The 24950-nt window shown below is 35.5% G+C and overlaps 1 protein-coding gene across 5 annotated transcripts in view; it reads left to right on the top strand.

The window, feature by feature from the left end:
* Akt3 (AKT serine/threonine kinase 3) overlaps positions 1–24950 on the top strand; it is a 282729-nt gene that overhangs the window by 112813 nt on the left and 144966 nt on the right. For 2 of the 5 annotated variants that reach the window (XM_076832051.1, XM_076832056.1), the window contains exon 3: positions 7342–7467. The exons of 1 other annotated variant lie outside the window; for it this stretch is intronic. In XM_076832051.1, coding sequence (XP_076688166.1) covers positions 7342–7467 — 126 coding nt within the window. Of the gene's footprint in view, positions 1–7341; positions 7468–9527; positions 9808–16672; positions 16889–24950 lie in introns of those variants that run through there. 2 more of the 5 variants (XM_076832052.1, XM_076832054.1) reach the window with 2 other exon arrangements.

Genomic DNA, 24950 nt, shown 5'->3' with positions numbered 1-24950 from the left:
CCGGGGCGATGTATCTGGCGGGCCACTGGGCCTGTTTTGTCAGTGGTCACGGTTCCGCCTACCTTGCACGTGCGTGGAGCAGCTGTGTCCCTCCGAGAGTTGCTGGGCCTGACCTGCCGGTGGGTGGCAAATGCACCTACCTTGCAGGCGCGGGAGTGACTCTGCCGCTCCGCGGGTCACTGGGCCTGATCTGCTGGTGAGTCGCAGGTCTGCCTAACTTGCAGGCGCCCGGCGGCTCTGCCCCTCCCCCAACCGGGGTGGGGCGATGTGTCTGGCCGGCCGCTGGGCCTGTTCTGTTGGTGGTCACGGTTCAGCCTACCTAGCAGGCACGTGGGGCAGCTGTGCCCCTCCGCAGGTTTTTGGGCCTGACCTGCCGGTGGATCGCAGGTCTGCCTACCTTGTAGGCTCGGGGGGTGGCTCTGCCGCTCTGTGGATTGCTGTGCCTGTTCTGCTGGTGGGTCGCGGGTCCGCCTACCTTGCAGGCGCCTGGCGGCTCTGCCCCTTCCCCAACCGGAGCGATGTGTCTGGCGGTCCACTGGGCCTGTTTTGTCGGTGGTCACGGTTCCGCCTACCTTGCACGCGCGTGGAGCAGCTGTGTCGCTCCGAGAGTTGCTGGGCCTAACCTGCCGGTGGGTGGCATGTGCGCCTACCTTGCAGGCCCGGGGGTGGCTCTGCCGCTCCGCGGGTTGCTGGTCCTGATATGCTGGTGAGACGCAGGTTTGCCTACCTTGCAGGCGCCTGGTGGCTCTGCCCCTCCCCCAACCGGGGCGGGGCGATGTGTCTGGCCGGCCTCTGGGCCTGTTCTGTCGGTGGTCAGGGTTCTGCCTACCTAGCAGGCTCGTGGGGCAGCTGTGCCCCTCCGCAGTTTGTTGGGCCTGACCTGCCGGTGGGTGGCAAATGCGCCTATCTTGCAGGCCCAGGGGTGGCTCTGCCGCTCCGCGGTTGCTGGGCCTGATCTGCTGGTGATTCTCAGGTCTGCCTAACTTGCAGGCGCCCGGCGGCTCTGCCCCTCCCCCAACCGGGGCGGGGCGATGTGTCTGGCCAGCCTCTGGGCCTGTTCTGTCGGTGGTCAGGGTTCTGCCTACCTAGCAGGCTCGTGGGGCAGCTGTGCCCCTCCACAGTTTGTTGGGCCTGACCTGCCGGTGGGTGGCAAGTGCCCCTACCTTGCAGGCCCGGGGGTGGCTCTGCCGCTCCGCGGTTGCTGGGTCTGATCAGCTGGTGATTCGCAGGTCTGCCTAACTTGCAGGCGCCCGGCAGCTCTGCTCCTCCCCCAACTGGGGCGGGGCGATGTGTCTGGCCAGCCGCTGGGCCTGTTCTGTCGGTGGTCAGGGTTCTGCCTACCTAGCAGGCTCGTGGGGCAGCTGTGCCCCTCCGCAGTTTGTTGGGCCTGACCTGCCGGTGGGTGGCAAGTGGACCTAGCTTGCAGGCCCAGGGGTGGCTCTGCTGCTCCGTGGTTGCTGGGCCTGATCTGCTGGTGATTCGCAGGTCTGCGTAACTTGCAGGCGCCCAGAGGCTCTGCCCCTCCCCCAACCGGAGCGATGTGTCCTGGCAGTCCACTGGGCCTGTTTTGTCGGTGGTCACAGTTCCCCCTACCTTGCACACGCGTGGAGCAGCTGTTTCATTAGTGCCTGGGCACACTCTCCTTGTTTGCCTAGAGCTTGGGGCTGAGAACCCCCAGCAAATTTGCTTACCTTCTGGTAGCCACGCCCCCGTATCTGATGCAAGAGACCTCAGTTGTCAGCACTGGTGGGAGCGGTAGCCGTGAGTCCCACGCCGAGGCGAGTCGGTGCAAGAGACCTCAGTTGTCAGCACTGGTGGGAGCGGTAGCTGGGAGTCCCGCACCGCGCGGTTCCCGCCGGCTCTTGCGCCAGCGCCGCCGCGGCTCCCACCGGCTCCCGTGCCGCTGCCCCGGCTGCCGCCGGCTCCCGCCGGCTCCCTCGCCGCAGCCGCGGCTCCCGCCGGCTCCCGTGCCGCCCTCGGTCTGGCTATTGCGCTCACAGGAGAGCTGGGAGGGGCCCTTAAGTTTTCCCCGCTGATCTATAGCTGAAAGAGCTGTTATCAGTCAAAAAAAAAAAAAAAACAGAGATGATGACGTCAGCTCTCCAAGATGGTGGCCGCTGGCTTCCTCTGTGGTCTGACCGATGTGGAGAACCGAATTGGATGGCTTCCTTCCCCATTTCAAGCCCAGAATTCAGCTCTGAGTACAGTATTTGCACAGCTGGCGGGAGCCTGCAGAATCCGTAGCGCTGTATCTTTGCATTGTTATCTTACCGTCGTTTCCCAGTGAGCGCCGCAGACTCTGGCCGCGGGGCGATTTGCTGCATACGCAGCGTGACCTTCCGTGCGGACAAATCTCTCGCGTTTGAGCTCCAGTAGCAGGTCCTTATGCAATGGAAATCCTTCCTCTAGGTTTCGGAGCACCCCAATTTTGCTGGAAATTCCTAACAAGCTAGCTTTTATCCATTCTACCTTGTCTTTTTCCTGCTCAGTGACGCAGTACACGAGGGTGCTGCACTCCTTTCGCAGCCATCTTCCTTCTGATCCCAGGAGCTTTTCTCAAAATCCTTAACTGAGTCAAATTTTTTGTTAAATAAGGTGTGTGTGTGTGTGTGTGTGTGTGTGTGTATTTCAAATTTTTTTGTTAAATAAGGGGTGTGTGTGTGTGTGTATTCGAACATATAAGGTCATATTTGTAGGTTCCAGGGATTAGCATGTATGTATATTTTGAGGGTCCATCATTCAGTTTACTATAAAAGCCAAAATATCAGGATCTTTTTTTGGGAAATATAGTCAACTGGATTTGGTTAGTGATGGACCACATGTACCATGTTGGTTCCAGAAGATTACAATGGAGTTAAAAATTCTTGTTACCTAAGTCCTTGCCACAGGCCAGCATATTGGTCATGTGTCTATGATGATGCTGGAATAAATCTGTGCTGTCAGCCATACAAAAAGTGTAGCACATACAACTATTTACAGTATGATACTTAACAATAAATGATTTATTAGTTTATTTACTGTACTATAATTTTTAATCACTATTTTAGAATTACTTCCTCCTACTTAATTGAAATAATTAAGTATCTACTGTAAAATATCATATACTGTGTGTGGCCAGCAGCAGCCTCATGAATCTCTTGTTTTTTGCCTTATCTCTTAATTGCATTATTTCTTCTTAGGCTTGATTCAGTCTTGTGTTGCTTTGTTCATCATGGCTCTAGGAGTGATAGGTTATACATACACACACACACTGTAGCCTAGGTAGTATAATAAGCTAAATATCTAAGATTATATAAGTAAACTCTATGTAAAGTTTGCACAATGAGAAAATCACGTAAGGATGTGTTTCTCAGAATGTATCTCTGTTATTAAGCAAAGCACAGCTATGTAAGTATTTTGGTATTATTACATGTATTTCAAAATAGATATAACCGCCAGGCAAAGAGGATGAAAAAGAAGTACCCATTGAAGTAGATAGAAAAAGCTGAGAAGAGGTTGTATTGGACACTTTGTCCAGTTGTGTTTGCAGTGCTTACTGAAGGTTAATCATGACAATGCATGCAAATTTTAGCTGTACACTGGTGAGTGTCCATAGAACAATCTCTTGAGAATAGTTGGTATCACATGAATCCTTTTTTAAATGACTTTCTATTATAATCAAGCTATCTTAAATTGAAACCTATAAGTCATAAATATGAAAGTATAGTAAAAATTAATTACTCCATCCAATATGAATTTAGGTGAAAATTCTGTTTGAAAGTAAAATTATGGCTGATTTTTAACAGTTCATCTAAAGAGGATTGGTTGCAAGGGAGGTACCTTTGTTTTGGGCACATAGCTTCATAAAAGCCAGAACTTTTTGTCCATATTTTTAGAAAAGTCTGAGAACATGTTTCTTAGCTCAACATTGACTACTTCAACTACTGAGTTAGTGATGAAAAAGTGTTTAGTTCCTTTTCCTTGACCAACTGGTCAAAACCCAGTTAGGATCCCTAGCCTGCTAGAACAATTCTTCCCCCTTATTTAATCCTTAGTATACACAGTGTCTTGCCTGGGTATTGTGAAAAGCAATAATTTTTTATACTCTTTTAGGCTAGTGATCTTGTCCTCCATAAAGTGACAAGAAAGCTTGCTTATTTTGTTATTATTTTTAATTCCCATCTGTTGAGTCTGTGTCCCTCTGTCAGGCCCATTCCTTTATAAATTAAACAACCTCTTCATTCCATTTTTGGAACTAGATACTGAATATTTAATTAGGGCAACATACCATTCTATTATGTGAACTTTTTTGCAGCATTTTATTGGGAACATATAAGAGAGATTCTTAGGAACTACTTAGCACCCTTCTCTAACATTTAGGGGACACCTGAAATCTGGTGAAATACTGGAATAAGTCCCATGAAGTTAGAGACCTCATCCTTTTTTTGGCAGAGGTTGGGAGGGGGTCACTTCTCAAGCACCTCAACAAATTACCAAATAAATGAATATACTCTTTAAGCACCTTCTAAATCAATTCATATTGTAGATGAATAATGATAAGAAAACAAAACAAAAAAAGGAATCTATATTGAAAGTTTGAGATCCACTTTTAGCTTAGTATGATAACTGTTAATTGAGTCAACTCAAAATCATTTTAAAAACTTAGAAATAATGCTTTTTTTTCCCTTTTAGCAAGAAGGGAAATTTTCAATTTTTCTTCTCTGTGAATGAATATCTCACTATATATAATGTACTATGTTTAAGGGATGCATAATTTATTTTAAAAGAATTTTTTGGCAACCAGAAGTCCTGTTATAGATCACATAAAGTATTTTAAATTTCTAAAATTTGATTTAAAAGATTCATTTATATGGTAATGTTTTTGTTCTGACATCTGAAAGTGTAAATACCTAATGGCTAAAAGGAAAGTAGGCTTAGAAATAAAAATCTGATTTTTATTTCTTTTTAATGTCACATTTCCTGAATAGGTGTATTTTGTTCTGTACAAAATAAAAAGAAATTATGTTATGTTTTTTTCAATTTTTTCAAATGATAGTTTCATTTTATCTTTGATATAATTATTAAACTATTGTTATTTAGCTCAACAGACTTATACATTGTATCAATATAAATCTACATTACTATTTTACAACATTTGAAGTCTGCTTTTGTATCATTCATTGGAGAATTAAGGTCTAGTGATTTTAAATTTTATATAGGAATACATAAGTAAAAACAGAAAAGTAAAATAACAAACATAAATAAGAGGAACTATTTCATTGTTAAAATGGGAACTGTGAATTTAGTTCTTTTGTTTTTGTGAATTTAGCTTAAGAGACTGTCAGCATTAGTACCATATTTTTTTCAGTAAAATGTTGAAAGGGCATTAGTTTTCTTTTGTCTTTTTTCTTTTATGCACTTAAATATTTGTGAGAAAGATGCCCCTATATTTCCTCCGTTTATTTAATGAATTGTTGTTGCACCTCAGTGAAAAGTGATATGAGACCAAACACTTCAGAGTATATTACAAGGGGAAAAAAACTGACATTATTTGCTACAATAATGAAGATTGAGCTTTTAAAGAAATAATAAAATTTTGGAAAATGTTTCTACCACTCTGAGACTAGTAGGATGACATGGTGGTCTTGATAAAAAATGTAAATGTGAAATTTGTCAACATTTGGATATTCATAAGTCAGTAAACAAGTGTTTTCTATAGGACCAGTGTATAATGTTCCAAATAACATGCACAGTGTAAAAGAGTCATTCAGAGTCTAATGTAGATGAACATTTTTTCACAAAATGTACAGAAAGTTTATTGATAAGGTTTCAAATTCCATAATGCAACTAACCTTTTAGAATCTACTCCTTGTTGAAATCTGGTATGGTATCAAAGAATATATCCATAACTATTTGAATAGTCAGTCTTCTCCTTTCCAACTGTATATCTATTTGAGCCAGATTTATCCACTGTATTTCAATTAAAACAACATAGTGGAGCAAAGTGAATGCAGTAGCAGAGGAGAAAATCTATTTCTGTTATACCAGACATTAAAGAGATTTGCATAAATGCAAAGCAGTACTGCTCTTATATTGTTTTTGAAAATAGTTAATTTTATGTAATATTGCACGTACTGGGTTTATTGTTACCTTTAAAAAAAGTTATAACAAGTTTTAAGTTTTCTTGTTTTTAATTTGTAACACGGTAAACACAAATATAACCTACATAAACTTAAAACTCTTTGGGTTCTCAGTAATATTTAAGGATGTAAAGATGTTCTGAAGTAAGTCTGAGAATTGCTGATTCAGAGAAATGATTCCACATCTGAAATATATGTTGGCAAAAGATTATATTTCATGATACATGAAGTCTATATTGACCTAGTTACTGATAGGATAAGGAGTCAGAGAAGTCAGATGCTAGATTTGACCTTGGGTCAAGAGAAGAAGCTGATTTGTATCAAAAACTGAACTACTTACTTTTTTTTTTTTTTGTAGTTCTGTGATTCAGCATTTGAGATTAAATAACAAGTTAGAAATATGCAGTAGAGAGCTGGAAAATGAGACCAGCTAGCCATCCAGTTCTTGCAGTATCATGGAGCACCTGTATTGCTTAGAATTAGGAAGAATCTGTTTTGTGGCTAAGTAGAGCTTATTTATAAATCTGTGTATGTATATGTTTATTGGATTATGTAATGGCATTGTGCCATGTGTTCTTAACAATTATGTTTGTGTGTGTATGTGTGAGTTGGTATATGGTTTAAGTGCTACTGACTCATGCTTTTTTGTGTGTGTGCTTGATTTATTTACAGCGCTGGGTGAAAGGTTATTTTCCTCCAAAAATAAAGTTACAGTCAAGATTTAACAATGAAAACTTAACTTTTTTTTTTTTTTTTTTTTTTTTTACAAATTACGTTATTAGTTAATGGCACATGGAAGAGAAACATCTATTTTGGATTCCTCTTATAAGTGGTTTTCATCAAAATTCATAGATACTGTGTGCCCGATTTACCAAGGCTTTTTAAACCGGCTGGTAATAAATACGCTCTCACAACCATTTGATAAAATGAAAAACTGAACAAAATGTGTACTCAGATGAATGATTCTCTGAAGGAATAATGGTGCAAATGAATTATCAAAGTGTGAAATCATGAAAAACAAAACATGTTTGGGTTTTTATTGAATGTTAATTGTAGGCTTATGTATTTTCTTTTGTAAGCTAAGTTAAAAGAAAATTGCCTAACTAAATTTTTGAAGGCCAGTGTTGTAGGACATATATTGCATCATAATTTATTTTTCGTGTAAAGGCTGCTGTTCATTTTTTTTTTTTGCAGCATTAACATGCATGCTTTCCTCACGTAGGAGAATATATAAAAAACTGGAGGCCAAGATATTTCCTTTTGAAGACAGATGGCTCATTCATAGGATATAAAGAGAAACCTCAAGATGTGGATTTACCTTATCCCCTCAACAACTTTTCAGTGGCAAGTAAGTTGATTATAATTGTTGATTCACCTTGTTTTTATTTATTTGTAGGATTTTTAACATTTTACAATATAATAAGAAGCCTATGGGAAAGTTTGGATCCATTTTAAATAAAAAATTTTTAGCTTTGATAGAAATTTCAATTTATCGTGATTAAGCATATAATCTTATACAGTGTCATATAGTTTAATGTTTTTCATTTTAGAATTTGCATGTGATAAATACAATTTCGGGATATGTGCCACAAGTTTCTCTTTAGAAGATGTTGAAGACTGTTGAACTTGGTTGTTAGATTGAACTTAGTTTGTCAGGTGTTCAAAGTTTTCTCTTACAAACTTAGGTCATTTGATTGTATTGTGAGAAACAAATTATTTACATTAGAAATAATTTTCTGAGATTTTATGTTCATAGTTGTTTTAACTTGTTTAGAAATTTTGTATTTGAACATGGCACAAAATAAACTGAAAAATGACAGTTATCACTGATATGTCATGACCAGGCTCTTCAGGCTGTTCAGACTTGCTGATTCATCAGTGAAAGGATCTTTCTGTGTTAAATCAGAAATAAAACATTTTAAAGTTAAACTAAAAATCAACTTTTATGAGAGCTTGCTAGACTCTGGATCATGAAAATAAATTTTTAACTGGACAGCCTCCTTAAATTTTATTTTGGTCATACGTTATCTCAGCCATACTTGAAAAACAGGAAAAATTGAAGCTAAAAGATTTCAGTTAAATAACAATTTTAAAAATCCAAGAAATCATTAATTTCTGAATGTTACTAACATTCAATTTACCATTATAAGAGACTTAGTCTTCTTTATCCTTATTTATTTCATTTTTTAAAGGAAAAGATAAACCAAAGGGCTTGTGGAATCATTTGAATGATAAGGATACCAGCCTATAATAAAGGCCCTCTACATTTATGTCAGTAGATTTTCACATAGAGGTTTTATTTTTACAAAAATAAGACTAGTATGTATTAAAAAAAAAAACACATCTTTTTTCCCAACCAGAATGCTCATTAGATATTAATGGGTTTGTTTCAGTAGGAAATTATGTTTTAAATTCTTTTGCCAATTATATTTTGTATTGACTTAAGAACATATTTTTATTCTGAAAATCTTTTGGGTGAACATTTGCTTTAAAGACATAGAATTTATCTTTTTAACCATTAGCAATGTATGTTGTCAAGTCTCACCTAAAGTAGTATAGTTTCTTAGTTTGTCCATTTTGCTAGTAATTCTATTGGTTTGTCTGAAATAATTTGGAAAAGCGCAGAATTCCTTTATCTGGTGATCAAAATGCAGCATTTTTTGACCTTATGAAATTTCACACCCCAACAAGTTTTAAAGACATACTGTATGTCACAGTCTGCCAACATCTGCTCCAACACTTCCACTGGCAGAGGCTGAAATAAATGCTGCACTCTTGGGGAAAAATTCTATTTAGTGACTGACAGTCAACTTATCTATGAGATAAATATTAGTTGACATCTGTAATCTTTATATAAATTAGTTGTTGATACTTGACTCAAACTAATGAATTTGTAGAATAGTTCCTTAGGTTTCAGGAATATTATTAACTTGGACCTTACAATAAATGAATTATTTTAAATTTGTACAACAACTTTGCCTTATCTCTTAGTTGCATTATTTCTTCTGATACCTATGGGTATGACCTTAGACCTTAGGTCATTCTCTGAAACTCTCATCTTTGGCATAGTGGAAACAATCTGAGTTCAGTGGATTTATAAGGGCCTTTTGATCCTTCACAGTTCATGATTCTATAGGGAGGCTTTGAACAGGTCCCTGAAGATTTTATAGAAGTTATGCAGATTATTTGTAGAAGAATATTCCAGGCAAAGGTGACAAACAATGTTTTTATGAAGCATTAAAAGAAGGCATATTTGGAACATGAAAAGTTTCTTTGACTAATAGTCTCCTTTTCTCCCTATTTCCCTTTCACTTTTGCACCCTTTTATATATATATATATATATATATATATATATATATATATATATATATATATATATATTTTTTTTTTTTTTTTTTTTTTTAAAGATACCCTGGAAAGCAGTATGGAGATTCCTTAGAAAACTTGGAATGGAACCGCCATTTGACCCAGTTATCCCACTACTCGGTTTATAACCAAAGGACTTATTATTGGCATACTGTAGTGAAGCAACCACTTCAATGTTTATAGCAGCTCAGTTCACAATAGCTAAGCTATGAAACCATCCTAATTGCTCTAAAACAGATGAATGGATAAAGAAAACGTAATATATATGCAAAATGGAATGTTACTCAGACATAAAGAAGAATGAAATTATGGCATTTGCTGGTAAATGGATAGAACTGGAGAATATCATCCTAAGTGATATACTAAGCTAGTCCCCAAAAACCAAAGGCAGAATGTTCTCTCCCATATGTGGATGTTAACCCACAACAGGGTAATGAAGAGAAGGGGGAGGAATAGGAATAGAAAAGATAGTAGAATTAATCAGACCTATCTTTCCTATCCTTATGAATGAATACATGAGCAGTATAACTCCACATCTTACATAACTACCATGATGGGATCCTAATTGGAACAAATTATACTTGTTTGATATGTCAAAATATACTCTTCTTTCATGTATATCTAGAAAGAACAAGTTAAAAAAGGATACTTTTACAAAGTATTTGTGAGGTGTTTTGGAAAGTGTTATGTCCCTTTGATAGCTATAATCTGAGTCCCCTATTTTTCTTATAATTAAAAGCCTACTTCACATTTATGTGGATTTTAATAAAATCTTACTAAACTAGGCATTTTATCCATATGAATAAAGTGAAGCATGAGAACTGGAAGGCATTTTAGAATTGTTCTTTTTAAATTAAATTTTTAATTCCTTCTCATCTGATTAAAATTTTGCACAAGGGTAGTCTACACTCATGATTTCTATTTTTTAATCACTGCAGTCTAGTTTCCTCCTTTATTTACTTGATTGAAACTCCTTTTAATGAATTCTTCAGTGACCACTTAATTTTTAAGGTAGAGGAAAATAAAAACATACGAATTCAATTAATGTAAGTTTTACATGGCATGGGACCCTTTGGAAACAAAGAAACACATAAACTTGTATATGTCTATGCTTAGGTTTGATGAAGATATGGCTAAAATGAAGGAAGTATGAATGGAAAAAGGGGGTAATCTAGTAGTAATAAATGAGGGTATTTTATCAAGGCCTGTTTGTTTAGACACAGGGACACAGTGTCTTTAGAGATGAGGATGTTTCTTTACTCCAGGTATAGGGAGGAACTCTCTACGCTGAGCATCTTAAGACCTCCTTCAAGGAAAAATCAGAGAATTCTTCCTAGATTTTTATGACCTGGTTCAGGGGAAAAGGGTAAGGCTGTCCTTCCTACTTCTACTGTTTTCTCAAATGCCTCAGTGTTATTTTGGGGAAGTGTGTGCTGAACCCCATCATTAAGTCTAGTAGACATTTTTTAGTTCTTATTTTTTTCTGGATTTCCATCTGGCCTTCATTTATTCTTTTGATCACATTCTCCTTCTATGATGATCTCTTACATTATATAATATTCTGAGATATCTCCTGATTTTTCTCTTTGTATAATGCATTATTTTGGTATTTAACAGAATTCTGGTTGAGGACACTTTGCATTTTGTACCTCTTCCTTAAGTGAGGTACATTCACTTGAATGAGGTGTTTAGGGTTTCTGTTAAAACCTATATGCAGCTTACTCCTACCCTTATATCTCTTTAGACCAGGCTACTTTCCTGAGCATTAGCTTTCTAAAGTCACTTGACTTTCAGGACATCTCTATATTAGATACTTTTTGGACTTTACATGTCTTAAGCTAAACTCAAGATGATTTTGTCTGTTTCTTTCCTTGTATCCAATATGTCAGTTCTGTCTCTGCCTGAACACAAATTTGGATCCATTTTATCGTTATCTTTCCCTTCACATCTTTACCCAACTCCTGATTCCCTTTCTAGTTCTGCTGATTTGCTTATTTCTTGAACCTGTTATATCTTTCCCTGTAATTCCCCTGGAATGAGCCATCATTATCTCTGCTATGGATTCTTAACTAGATTCTTTGCCTCTAGTTGTACCACTCATATTCCTTCAGACATTACTTCTCTATCATTTAAATCTTATTTCCCTCCCCCCCATCCCAATACCAAAATTATCTTTCTGATATTACACCCTAACTATGCCATTCCCCTGTGAAAGCCTTACCTTGGAACTTCATTGTCCACTGGATAATATCCAGTTACCTTAATATATCATACAAGGATCTCTCTGGCCTCTCCTTTCAATTCTTGCTTGCATGTCTCTTCTGTTCTACAATTGTGTTTTAGTAATACTGAATTGTTTATAATTCCCTATTTAACTTTTGCTGCTTTTCTACTGTTAGCCTTTGTTTATGTCTTCCCTCTGGTTGAAATTTTTTTCTGTCCTCTATTTGCCTGTATAATTTGCTTTCATTTAAGATTTAATTCAGATTTATATTCCTCTTCATGTTCCTTCTAAAGTATTCCTCTTGGTCCTTCACAAGCTGTTATCTTTTCTAGTATACTTTCTTTCTTGGTTGTTTAGTTCATGTAGTTCATGTATATACCTCAGAGTTATTTTAGGGGAAACGACGTCGTCTTATTTATCTTATATACAGCTTCCAGTGCCTACATATAATGACTTACTAACTGCTTTTGAGTGAATATCTGAAAACATTTCATCCAATTTTTTTTCTTTTTTTATATGAGAAAAATGAAGCCTTTGAAAAGTCAGTGATCTTTTTAAGGTTGCCTTACTACATAATGGTAGTTAAGCATCAAGATTAAAACTGACATTACTTCACTATCATTTAAATCTTATTTCCGTCCCCCATCCCCATACCATGACATTGTGTTAAGCCAACTTTCAGGTACTGTAACAAATAGAGATAACTTTAAAAGAGAAAAGATTTATCTTGACGCATAGTTTTTGGTTGTACCAATCCATGATTGGTTTACTCTATTTTGCGGCCTTTGGTTAGGCAGTGCATCATGGTGGGAGCATGTGGCTGAGCAAAATTGCTTATCTCATGGCCAGGTGGCAAAAAAAAGAGAAAGAACCAGAGTCCTACAATTCCCTTCAACAGAACACCTTCTGTGACCTAAAGGCTTCCTACTAGGCCCACCCATCACCTCTCAAGAGTGCCAAACTCAGGATCGAGCCTTTACCTTAACACATGGGACTTTGGAGGACATTTGAGATCCAAAGTATAACACGTTTTCTATAGATTTAAAGTAATGAGGTATCTTTTGGCATGCAGAATGAGAAATCTTCAAGTCCTGTAGAATGTGGGTAATAATATTTGATCTTTATTCTTCTTTGAATGAATCAAATATGAACTAGATTTAAAGGTGCCTTCTAAATATAGTGCTATAGAGATGTAAGTTTTAAAAAGGCATTTTTCTAAGCACAGTACATCTCTAAATAGACTTATGGTGTGATGGATTTCTGATGATGGATGATTAAGATCATCTGTTAACTCTCATCATTGAATAAAAAAATACTGTAAGATTTTTGTTATAATACTTGAGTATTTGCCCATATGTCTTTTGGCCTTATCCTGTTTCTGAAAGGTTTCTTTTTACTCTCTGGTGTAAGAGAAGAATGCCAGCCCTTGTCTCAATAAGCACCTCTAGAATTCTGCCTTACTCTGTACAGCATATACTGGCCTACCTTGAAAATATCTTTACTTCTCTGTAAACTTTCCTCAGTCCCTTCTATAAAAAAATAGGTTAGTCTGCGTTTCTTAGGCCAATTTTAGAAATTAAGTGAAATGTTTATGCTTTACCTATTTCTCTCTCTGTCCTTGAAAAAAATGTAAGGAATTTATGGGGCTTAAACCTAACAAAAAGTGTCTTTATCTCTGAATAAATGTTGAAGTATACAGAAAAATCAGTTCATTTTCATTAATGCTTTCATGGAAATACATGGGAAGAAGGAAAAAGCTTATGAGTTGATTCTTAGTCTCACTCAATACAGTGCCACCTAGAATAATAATCTTGTACATCTAGAAAAACCAAAAACTATATAAATATGTGGACTATGAGATGACATAATAATTTAATTTTAAATGTTTATCGATCCTTATATAATCTTATATAGCTTTTATATGCAGGGATGGATGATATTAGTATGGAACAAATAGCAATGGGAAGGGAAATGGGAGTAATTGCCTAAGTGAATTTTATTTAAAACAAATGCAGTAGAAGTTGAGAGAAGCAATATGTAAAGGTAATAGAGGGTGACTAAGTGAGAATTTGTTCATAAGATAAGGTTAACATGAGTCCTGAAGGGTAGGTTTTTAGAAGAGGGCATTGTCAGTAAATTTAACAACTTAAGCACACATAAGAAGAGAGATTTTAACTTGATTATTTTGTGAATAGTGTAGGCAATATCCTAGATGCATAGAGGACTTATGTTGGAGAGGAATAAAAATTAAGATTAAATAGTATGTAATCAGATAGTGAAAGTTTTTGAAAAACATATTGATACTTTTAATGAAAACCATTAGGAACCATAAAATTTGGGTGCCCAAATCAGTATTTGATTTTAAGAAGCAGGGGAGGACCTATCTAGTTATAGTTTGCAGTGGAAAGGATATATTCGTAGAAAAATAGGCCATGAGTCACTCATCAAAGTATTGTCCACTCCTGCTTTCTTTCCATACTATTACCTACTGAGCTCAGTTCAGCAGTTCTCTATGAATTGTTTTCTTGCTTTCAAATATTCTCCTCTCTGAATTAAAAAGTTATTTGCAAATACCATCTCCTTGCTCGGAAAAAAATTCAGATATTCTCCATTTTTCACAAGGGAAGGCTGAATTGTAATTATTTTATATATTGTATATCCACATGATATATATCCAACACACTTGCCCAAAATCATAACTATATTTATATACCCTATATCTTTTCCTTTTTACTTCTGTTACTCCTTAATGTTTTACACGTTATTTTTTAAGCTAATTGCTATATTCTTTTAGGTTCAGTAACATGTGGAATTTCTAATCTTGTTTTTATTTTCAGTGATTTCTTAGGCCGTTTTTATGTTCTTGATCATTTGATGATTTGATGCTTTCTTATCCTTACTTGTGATCAAACTTTGAGGTAAATGGAAAGTTAAATCTAGCAATAGGTATATCTTAGTGTAAGTACTAAATATTTAAATATTCATCTTAAAGTGTCTTATTGTAAATTTAGTTAAATTTGTTCCCAGGCTTCATTATCATAAATGATGTTATGTTAATATATTGTTTGCAAAACTTAACCCATTAACCAAATTTAGAATTGAAAATAAAGAAAACCTTTATAAAAATCACTTTAAAAGGAAGTCTTCCCCGCCCCACCCCAGACTACAAGGTAACAGTGCCTTACTGTTACTTGTTTCCTCCCTTTTGTTGAAATTTCATTCCAGTCTGACAAGAAAAAGTGTAACCCTATATTATTGGAAAATACTCTGGCAGTCGTGTGTTTCAAATCTAGCTTTCAGGGGTAAGAAAGCAATCCAGTGCATCTCTGAAAGTTTATAAATATAAACTTATGTGTGTATTATTTGAGTTTCCCACTATATAGTTTTACTAATTATTAACACCCTAGGTGACCTGCTCAGATTTCTGTTTGACAGCCAGTATCTTGAATCTCTCACCTTTGTTTCCTAATCTACTCCAAAATCATCAGTAGGCTTTATCTTCTGTATCTCATTTGTTAAAATATAAAGGAATATGGAGGCTTATGTAGAATCAAAGAGATCAGTCCACTTCTAGAAGGTGATGACTTGTATATACACATTTAAAACTTTTTCTATAGCATTTGTTTCAGTCTCTGGTATAGTGGAAGATCATTGGATTTGGGAGTTTGAAGACTTTAACTTGATTCTTTTTTAACTTCTTCAGTAGCTTTGTGACGTTGGACAAATCACGTAAGTTTTTTGATCTTCATTCTTCTCATCTTTGAACAGCAGGGATAACAATAATGTATTTGTCACAAGTACAGTCAAGATTAAATGAGATGGTATATGTGAAAATACTGTAAATTTGAAAGGTGCTACCCAAATTGAAGTATTAATATGAGAAGATGCTCAGTAATATTTGTTGAATTGGCAGTCATTCTTCTCTCTGTAGCTAAATTTCATTGGAGTGGAAAGGAAACTGCTTTGTTGAGTTTTCTTTAAATACCATTATAGATTTTAAGGAAAACCTTTACAGCAATCCCTTGCGGTTTAGGCCAATTGCTACTGCTTGATTGGGCCAGTTGGGGAGGAAAGGGGGAGACTCCAGTTTTATTTAATGCCAGGGACTTGGATCCTAGGGGCTAATTCTTGTTATAACTAAACAATGTGACATACATTCACCAAGTCGCTTATACCTCCTTTTGGCAAAAACAAAACAAAACAAAAACCACTGTGGCCAAAAGGGAGTTACCATTGACTCTGCCTCAGGGCTTTGGATGAGGTCTAGAGGAACTGAGTGAGGACCAAATTCTTCAAACTCTCTAGCCTTTGGAAGACAAAGCTTTTGCAGGCTGAGGAGGGCCCATGTGGTTATCGTAGCTTTTAGTCAAAAGTTGTTTTGTTTTTTAATAAAGGCAATAAAATCTTTCTGGCTATTCTAAGATGATCTCTTAGTTATCCTTCATTGGAGGGATAATTAAAGTTAATGTGGCTCTTAAGTTGCTACTTTTTTTGAAAGGTAGAGGATGCATGGGGATTGTTTTTAGGGGAAGGCAGTCAAGGAATGGTCAGTTTCAATAACTTACATCAAGTGGTATCGGGACATAAAAGAGATCCAGTATAACCAATGTTCCGTCTTTTCCTTCTACATTCCTTTCTTCCCCTTTCTTCGAATAACCCACTCCATGCCTTTCCTCTCTCCTTGTCCCTCTCCCTCTCTGTCACTTATTTTTTCCTAAGGTCAGCATTCAACTATCAGTTGTCCATAGTTGTTTATGTAAGGGAACACCCTATTCATAATTATTATCACTGAGTTATTTTTAAGTACATTTACTTCAGACTCCTTCCTTAATTTCCTTACCTAGTTCTTCCAGGTAACAATCTTACGTACTTACTCTGGTTTGACATTTCCTGCCGTGTGTGTGTGTGTGTGTGTGTGTGTCTGTCTGTCTGTCTGTGTCTGTGTATGATTTCAAGTTAACAACAATTTGAAAACGTTATATATATATTTAGGAAGTGTAAGTTCTGATGAATATTTAGAAAGTTTTTATTGAGGGTTATTATGTTCTCAACATTGTACCAGGTACTGAGGGAAAAAGAAGGAAATAAGGAAGGAAGCCAACCTTTCTTTGAGAGTTACTATGTACCAAGTCCTTTTACATATGTTATCTCTTTTAATCTTCACAACAGCACTGTGAGGTAAGTATTTTGTTCCCCATTTTAAAGACATTCAGAGAGGCTGTGTGACATGCTTTTAAAGGTCACTTATCTGACAACTGGCAGAGCCAGAATTTAAACCCACGATTAAGATAATGTTGACTTCAAATCCTGTGTTCATTATTTCACTGATAAATAGTATAGCCGTTGGCTTTGAAGAATTTATAGTACCAAAATCTGCCACAAACAATTAAAATTGATACTTAGACAAATTTTAAAGTTAAGTTTTGAAGTAAATTTTACTATTAAAATATGCAGTTAGAGTTTAGGAAAGGAAGTATTATTAAAGATTGGCTCATCAAGAAAACTTCTTTGGAAATTGAAATTCTCTGGAGAAATACTAAAATTTCCAAAGGTAAGATAGATTCTAGGTAACTATAAGAACAGAATTAATTTGAAAAATTGTTTCTGAGAAACTTTGGCTGAATGTCTTCTTGTTGAATTAAATGGGTATGAAATCCTCAGGAGTGAATAAAAGCTCCAGATGATATTATTTTCCTGTCCATTTACAGAATGAAAAATAACAAAGGAGAAAGAAGGATAAACGATAGAAATAAATATGACACAAGTAATATTTAATGGAATGCATCAGTCATAACAGACACTTTGTTTTCCCAAGGTCAGAGTTAGGCTCTAGAAGACTTTATAGTTTACCTGGTGTTTTACGTGTAGTTTCTAAAGTGCTATTGCTGTTCATTTTCTAGTAGAATATAAAATATATTTATTGACACAAGTAAATACTTTATTGTAAAATCCTACCTTAATGGCAATTTTCTTCTTTTTAGCTTAAAGTTTTAAATGGTAGCTTTTAAATTGGAAAAGTCTTCACTATTTCTCTCTGCTAATACTAATTCCTTTTCTGTAGGAGTGGCAGGGTGGTGTGGGTGGGGAATGGTTTGATGATCACGAACTGCAACCTGTGTGACAAGGTGGTTGTGGTGGATTTACTGTAGAATTTTCTTACATTATATTACTTACTTAATGCAAATAATATATCTGAATTACATTATTTATTTAATGCAAATAGTATATCTGATTTCCAGCTAAAAATTTTCAGGTATAATACTATTCAACACCAGGCAGCATTTTGATACTGAGTTAAGGATCCTTGTATTGTTTTTATTTTATCACTAATCCCAGCATTTTCCTCCATGATACCCTTTCGTATATGAAGGGTAAAAATAATTCTTTTTTTCTTGCCTTTCTGACAGTACTTATGACCTGTTAAATTTGTAATTTTTGGTTAATTGTAGATACCTACTTGACTTATTTGTTAAATGTTTATTTTCAATGTATTGTTTTTGTAACATAAGATTTTTAGTTTCTATATAGGATTGTGTGTAGTTTTTGAAATTGTAATTAGAATCATGATTATATACCCATTAAATTCAGTGTTTTAATCCCATCTAAATACATAGGGAATTCAGAGGGATTTGTGGAAGTAAGGGAAGAGAAATAATATATTTTTTGAAGCCTATTATATACCAGGTACTTTTCTTCTCTAATCACATTTGACATCATAAGAACAACCTGAAATAAATATTTATAATTTTATTTTGAAAATGAATAGTAAAACAAACCTAGAAATATTAAAACTCTTTCCCAGAGTCTAAGAGCAAGCAAATGGCAGAACGATGATTTGAACTATGGCCTGGCATTGAATGCATTTGATCATCTCTGGGGTTCAGAGATAACAACTCTCTTTTCATCATCCATTGAAGCTTAGTGGTATGCCAAGTATTATACACAGTGGGTTAATAGTGGACTCTTGCCTCTGTTACTAATTGCCTTTATTTTGTTTGTAATGAGATTCGTACTAGAACAGAAAGACAAACATAGATCGATATGATGGATGATTATTTGGTAGAAATTCATTATATAATTTTAATCTGAACATTCAGTCATTCTGAGACTCAGAATTTTCTCATATGTAAAGTGAAGGAATTTCACTGAAGGATCTCAGAGGTCTTTCTAAAATCCAGTGATTTGTCTGTCAGAAGCAGATAATAATTTCTTTAATTGGCTAGTCCATTGGGCAGTAATTATAATAAATTACCATTTGTTGAGCATGTATGTGCCATATTATACACATACATTAATTCTTTTTAACATTCTTTCAAATAATCTTTTTTCTATTTTATACCTAGAGAAACTTGGCTCATGGAATTTCCCAGGAGTAATGCATGTCTTCAGTGGTGGAACTAGGGGCTAGACCACAGATTTCACGTTTCAAGGCTAATGCTTTTTCCATTTTACCACCTATCAATAGCATCTCTGACCACCTTAGGGCCTTGGGGCGAGATGTTTTCTACTGTGGGAAATGCAGAAGGTATGGACATTCCATGCCTCTAGACTAGTTTGTATGTTAGTATCATGAATCAAATCTTGTCATTCTCAATTAGTATATGAAGATGTATTTCAGAACTTTTGGCTACTTTCATTTGAGCAAACTAAGTCTTACTGCAGAGGAATCACTAGATGTGAAGTATATAGCATTGCTCTTCTAATTATGTAAGAGGAGTCATAGGGCAAATAACAGTCTTCAAAGACAGGATGATTTGAGTATTTGTGATGAATTATATAATCATTGCTTTGTGTGTGTGTGTGTGTGGTTGTGTGGGGGCGGGGTAATTGGAGTTTGATTCCAGAGATGCTACTCCACCACTGAGCTATTTCCCCAGCTTTTTTTTTCTTGTCTCCCATAAGTTGCCTAGGCTGGCCTTGAATTTAAGATACTCTTGCCTTAGCCTCCCGAGTTGCTGGGATTACAGGTGTGTATCACTACATTCATTTTAAACAAATTAGACTTTAGGGACACATATCTTTCTTTCTTTCTTTCTTTCTTTCTCTCTCTCTCTCTCTCTCTCTCTCTCTCTCTCTCTCTCTCTCTCTCCCTTTCTCTCTTTCTCTCTTTCTTTCTCTGAGTTGTTAATTATAAATCACTTCCTTTTCTGGTCCTCCTTTCTTTATGTTAATTTTAGAGCATTTATTATATCTTGAGTAAAGTTAAATTGGGCATAAGGCCAGAGAGGAAGAAGGACCTTTAACCTTGGAATTTAGAAAAGATATAGAGGAATTCTTTTGGATTTGAAATAATACATAATCAAGCAGATGCTAATGAAAAATGAAATGCAGGAGAAGATAACAGATACTAGGATGCCTGTTTGGAAGTTTTATAGAGGAGAGTACATTGCCCCTTTATTACAATAATGTTTCTGCGCTATAATAAGGTCTTTCATTGCAAGTTCAGCCTTTTTCATTCACTTGTTTTGTGTTCTGCTTCCTCTGTTACTAATTGTCAGCACAATAGTCTTCCAACTATGAAGTCTCAGTGTCCTTTTGGACCAATTTGTCATTGTTTTTCTCCCTCACCCCCAACCCATCCACTCGGAATTTATTACTATGGTTGCAGTTTTAGACATTTTTTTACGTTTTAAAATGGTAATGCTTTTGAAACATGCCAGAATAGTTCATGTTAATTGAATCATCCAACCAGCAACAGTTATTGCTTCCAAAAGCATACTGAAAAAGTTTCTATTTCTACAGGGCATTCTTATAAGATAATTTAAAATAAACATACTATTTTCTTTATAGCATTACTTCATAAGCATTGTTTCCTTTGAACTTAGCAGTAGTCTTATGGAAATAGAATATTAAAATATTTGTTAAGCTATACTATTTATAGATTTAGTGTTTACCTCTCATAATTCTTTGAAATTTCTGTTATTTTAGAAAGTTATCTATTTTTTCCTATTAATGGCTCTTTATTCTTAAGATAATTTTGATATAACTAAGGAATAAAAAAGTTGACTTAGAGTGACAAGGCTTAATAAGTTCTGATGTTAGATTCCAGGCAACTCTGGACCATATTAATTCATGCAAGGTTTTTAGTATTTTGACCGATAAATATTTCAAATGTTCTCTGAACCTTGTTCAGCTAATCTCATGACAGAAGACATTTTCCAAATGTAATTTCTAAAAAGAAATCCTGGAACAGTATTGTTTATTTACAGTTTATCTATCACTTAAACTTTTTCTATCTTATAATCATTGGTGGTTTAAAATGTCATATTCTCAAGGTTGGTGGCAATTATTTTTAGTGCATGAATACTAAATAACAAGTTTGGTCAATTTTCTCTGGGAAAAACATACATCAAGTACTCTATAGTCACCTGTTTCTAACGATTTATTTGTCTAAAACCAGCAAGTAAAATATATAAAGCTTCTTATAGAAATAAAAATCTACTTCCCCTGTTAAAAGCAGCCAGCATGCCCAATATAGTATGTGTTATGAAAAGAAGAGCCAAAAGTGTAGACCTAGAAAACCTGGATTTGAAATACAAGTTGTACCTCTTTAATTGCTTGATGACTTTGAATAAGTGACTTAAAAATCAAATAGCTTTATTTCTTTTTGATTTATGAACTAGAAATAAAAAAATACTTTAGAATTTTATTGAGATGATTAAGTGAGAAATAATGTATATAAAATCTTAATGTAGTAAAACAGCTCATATATGCTAAAATAATTGCTTATTGGTTGACTATTTTAAAAATAATTTTTGTGAAGGGTATAATGTAAACTTTAGTTTATTGACCTAAACTGCCAAAGATTTAAGGTTTCTTTTCCTGTTCTTCTAAAGGTGACTGAGTGAGCTGATTCTAATGGGTCTCTTCATTTAGCATGCTGTGTCTCAGTTAAACCAATTTTAAAATAAAGTGTTTTCTTCTTCTTCTCCTTCTTCTTCTTCTCCTCCTCCCCTCCCCCTCCTCCTCCCTCCCTCTCCTCCTCTCTTCTTCTCCCTCCTTCTCCTCCTTTTTCTTCTTCTTCTCCTTTTTCTAATAAAGACTTAAATATTTCTTTATAGCTATGACTGAAACCTTTTAAAACCAGGCTACTTTATTTGGAATTAGAATTCCTGGAATGAAAAGAAAAATATTTATACCATTTCCTTAATGTTTCAAACAGTAAGAGAGTATTTTCCAGAAAGATCAAAATCAAGTTATGACAGGTCATCTTTATTTATGACTTTAGTGAAATTATTTGGTTGTATTATCTTCCAAAACTCATTATTTATTTTGACAGTTCTTTATAAGTGGGCTTTTGACTTTATAGTTTTCTCCAAAGGGATGATTTTTTTTTAAAATTTGTGAATATAATGTTCTACTACTTTCCCTGGGAAGTAAAGGTATTCTTAATTTTAGAGCTGTTGTTTTGAAACCAAGAATGTGATTAGGGCTTCAATATTTTTTTTCAAATTATGTTATTAGAACTTATTTAAACATATATACACACATGAAGCTTAATGCATGTATTTTTCTTCTAGAATATTTATTATTAATGTTTTCCAAGGTAGTCAAAATGGAACATTTAGGTATTGAAGAAATATATAAGATTTGGGGTGAAAAGATCATAAGGTAAATTTTTTTTCTAAAAGAGAGTAAACATTAAAATATTAAAGTTATTTTATGAGAAAAAAAGACAGTTAGATGTGATAAATTATATTGTGTTTGAAGTATTTCCTAGTTTGAAAATTTTATTTTTAGATTCAGTCTATCTGTATACTTACATTGTGATGAATAAAAGAAGCATTCCATATTCCCTGAAGTTTACAAAACAGGTAAGGAAGCTTCACATGAAACAAATCAAAACATGATAAAATGCAAACATATGGGATATAAATTTTAAGTATAGTCAGTTTTCACAGGTAGGGTATCTGGTCTGGAATAATTAGAGAAGATCTTGGATGACTAGTATCTAAGTAAAAAGAATGGGTAGTGTTTCTGAATCCCAAATTTAAGAAAAAAAGGAAATGGTTAGGGTTTAGTAAAGAGATATTTACCCATAGAAAGTACTCATAGTTTTTAGTGATAAGGAATAAAATTTCAAACTTTTTTTTTTAAAGAAAGGTACTTAATTATGAATAGTTTAAAAGTGCAGCTAAGGAATTTGAATTCTGTCCTGAAGTTAGCAGAATGTAATTATGAATAGTTTTGAAAGTCAGGCTAAGGAATTTGAATTCTGTCCTGAAAATAGTGGAATGTTTTTGAGGAGGAGAATGATACATGGAATAGAATCTGAGTAAGACTAATCTGGCTGGTAGTACATAGGACAACTTGGAGAGGCAGAAGGCTGGAGAAGGGGACCATCTGGGAGGCCATTTCAGTGATCCAAATTTTGGTTATAAGTTCCTGGGTTGGGTGTCAGCACTGAAATGAAGGGATGGTTGCAAGAGAAATGAAGGAACTGTTAACATGAATGTTGATGGCTTGGCCATGTGGGTTGAAAGAGATGAATCAAACAGGAGATTTTTTTGAATGATTAAGAAAATGATACAGAAATTAAATGAATAGAAAATCTATAGTGTCTAAGTAATTTCAGCTTGGAAGATTTAAAAAGAAACATACACACAAACACACACACACACACACACACACACACACACTCTTTCTGTTAGGTTGAGAATAAGATAATAATAGGACCTCCAAGGAGAGATACCAGTTTTGCCACATGGGGATGGAGCTTAATCAGAAGGGCTGCAAAAGCCATAAGAGACCCTTCCAATATCAAATCCAAAGTCCTTAATAACTTATTGAAGGTCTTTCTTTTTTACGTCTCTTCTTTACCAACCCTTGGTTTACAGATCTTGGTTGGGGCTGGAGGTATATCTCAGTGGTATATTCAAAACTCTGGATTAGATCCCAACCCCCACCCCCCAAAAAAAAGTAGAAGAAGAAAATCTTGGTTTTATTTGCTAGAATTGGGCAGCAGTTCATTCCATAAAATAAGTGTTTCCTCACTGAGGATTTTTCTACCTGTTACAGATCAGTTAATCCATATCAGTGTATTAATCTGCTGATTAGGTTAAGAGTCTTATAATCATTTCACGTCTAAAAATTCTTGCATTGTTTAACATGTAAGCTTTTGACAGGGAATACCTTCAATCTAAATCATGACATAGTCAGAATTTAGACAGCTTCAGCATTATCTAATATGAATTCAAATTCAGATTTACCATTTGCTGTCCAGTGAAGTTTTATACCACCATTAAATATGATGATGAAAATCTATATTTATTGAAATGCAAAATATCCACAACATGTAAAATAGTCAATTATGGTCATTTTTAAAAAGTACTTTGAAAAGATCTGAAGAATATGCATTAAAACATTAACAGTGGTTATATTTGGTAGGATCATGGTTAATAGTTTTTGCCTTACTTATGAATTTTTTTTATATTAAGCATGGATGATTTGTATAATGGGAGTAAGTAAGGAAATAAGTTCAAAAAATAATTTGTCTATAAAACAGTGTGAATTTATTAGTGTTACAAACATGTACTTAAAATGGTTGAAGTGTTAAATTGTGTATGTATGTTATATATATTTGCTATATGTAGTTTACCATACTTTATAAAAGGCCCATGACAATAATATTGCAAAAAAAATTTAAAAATGAAACCAATATGTTTAATGCCATATTTTAAGTCCATTAAATGTTTGTCTGCCTTTTAAAATTCTCTCAGCTAATGCTTCATGTCAGTTTTTCATTTTAATTTTTATTCCAAAATGACTACAATGTGATTTTACTTGAAATTTCAACTCACCGAGGATATTCCTAGAGAAATTATTTTACTCTTAAGATTGTGTTTGTTTCATGAGAGGCAGAATTTGGTGGGCAGTCATATAGGAAAATAGTGCTTTAGTTAGCTTTCACATTGCTGTGACCAAAATACTTGGCAAGTACAACTTAAAGGAGGAAAAGTTTATTTACAGCTCACTGGTTTATTTATAGCTCAAAGGTTTCAGTTCAGACAGGTGAGGCAGCATATCGTGGGAAGGACTTGGCTAAGGGAAGTTGCTCCAGTCATAATGAGGGAGGGAGAGGGAAAGGCCCCAGGAAAGATGCACCTCACTGACCCACCTCTCCAGCCATACCCCTGCTGCCTACAGTTACTGCCCATTCAGTCCATTTAAGCTAGGATGGTCCAATTAGGTCATAGCTCTCATAATCATTTTACCTATGAATATTCCTGCATTATCAGGA

This window comes from Callospermophilus lateralis, chromosome 13, assembly GCF_048772815.1.
Source record: "Callospermophilus lateralis isolate mCalLat2 chromosome 13, mCalLat2.hap1, whole genome shotgun sequence".
NCBI classification, from domain to species: Eukaryota; Metazoa; Chordata; class Mammalia; order Rodentia; family Sciuridae; genus Callospermophilus; species Callospermophilus lateralis.
The sequence above is the reverse complement of the archived record's forward strand: the minus strand, read 5'-3'. Positions and strand labels throughout refer to the sequence as shown.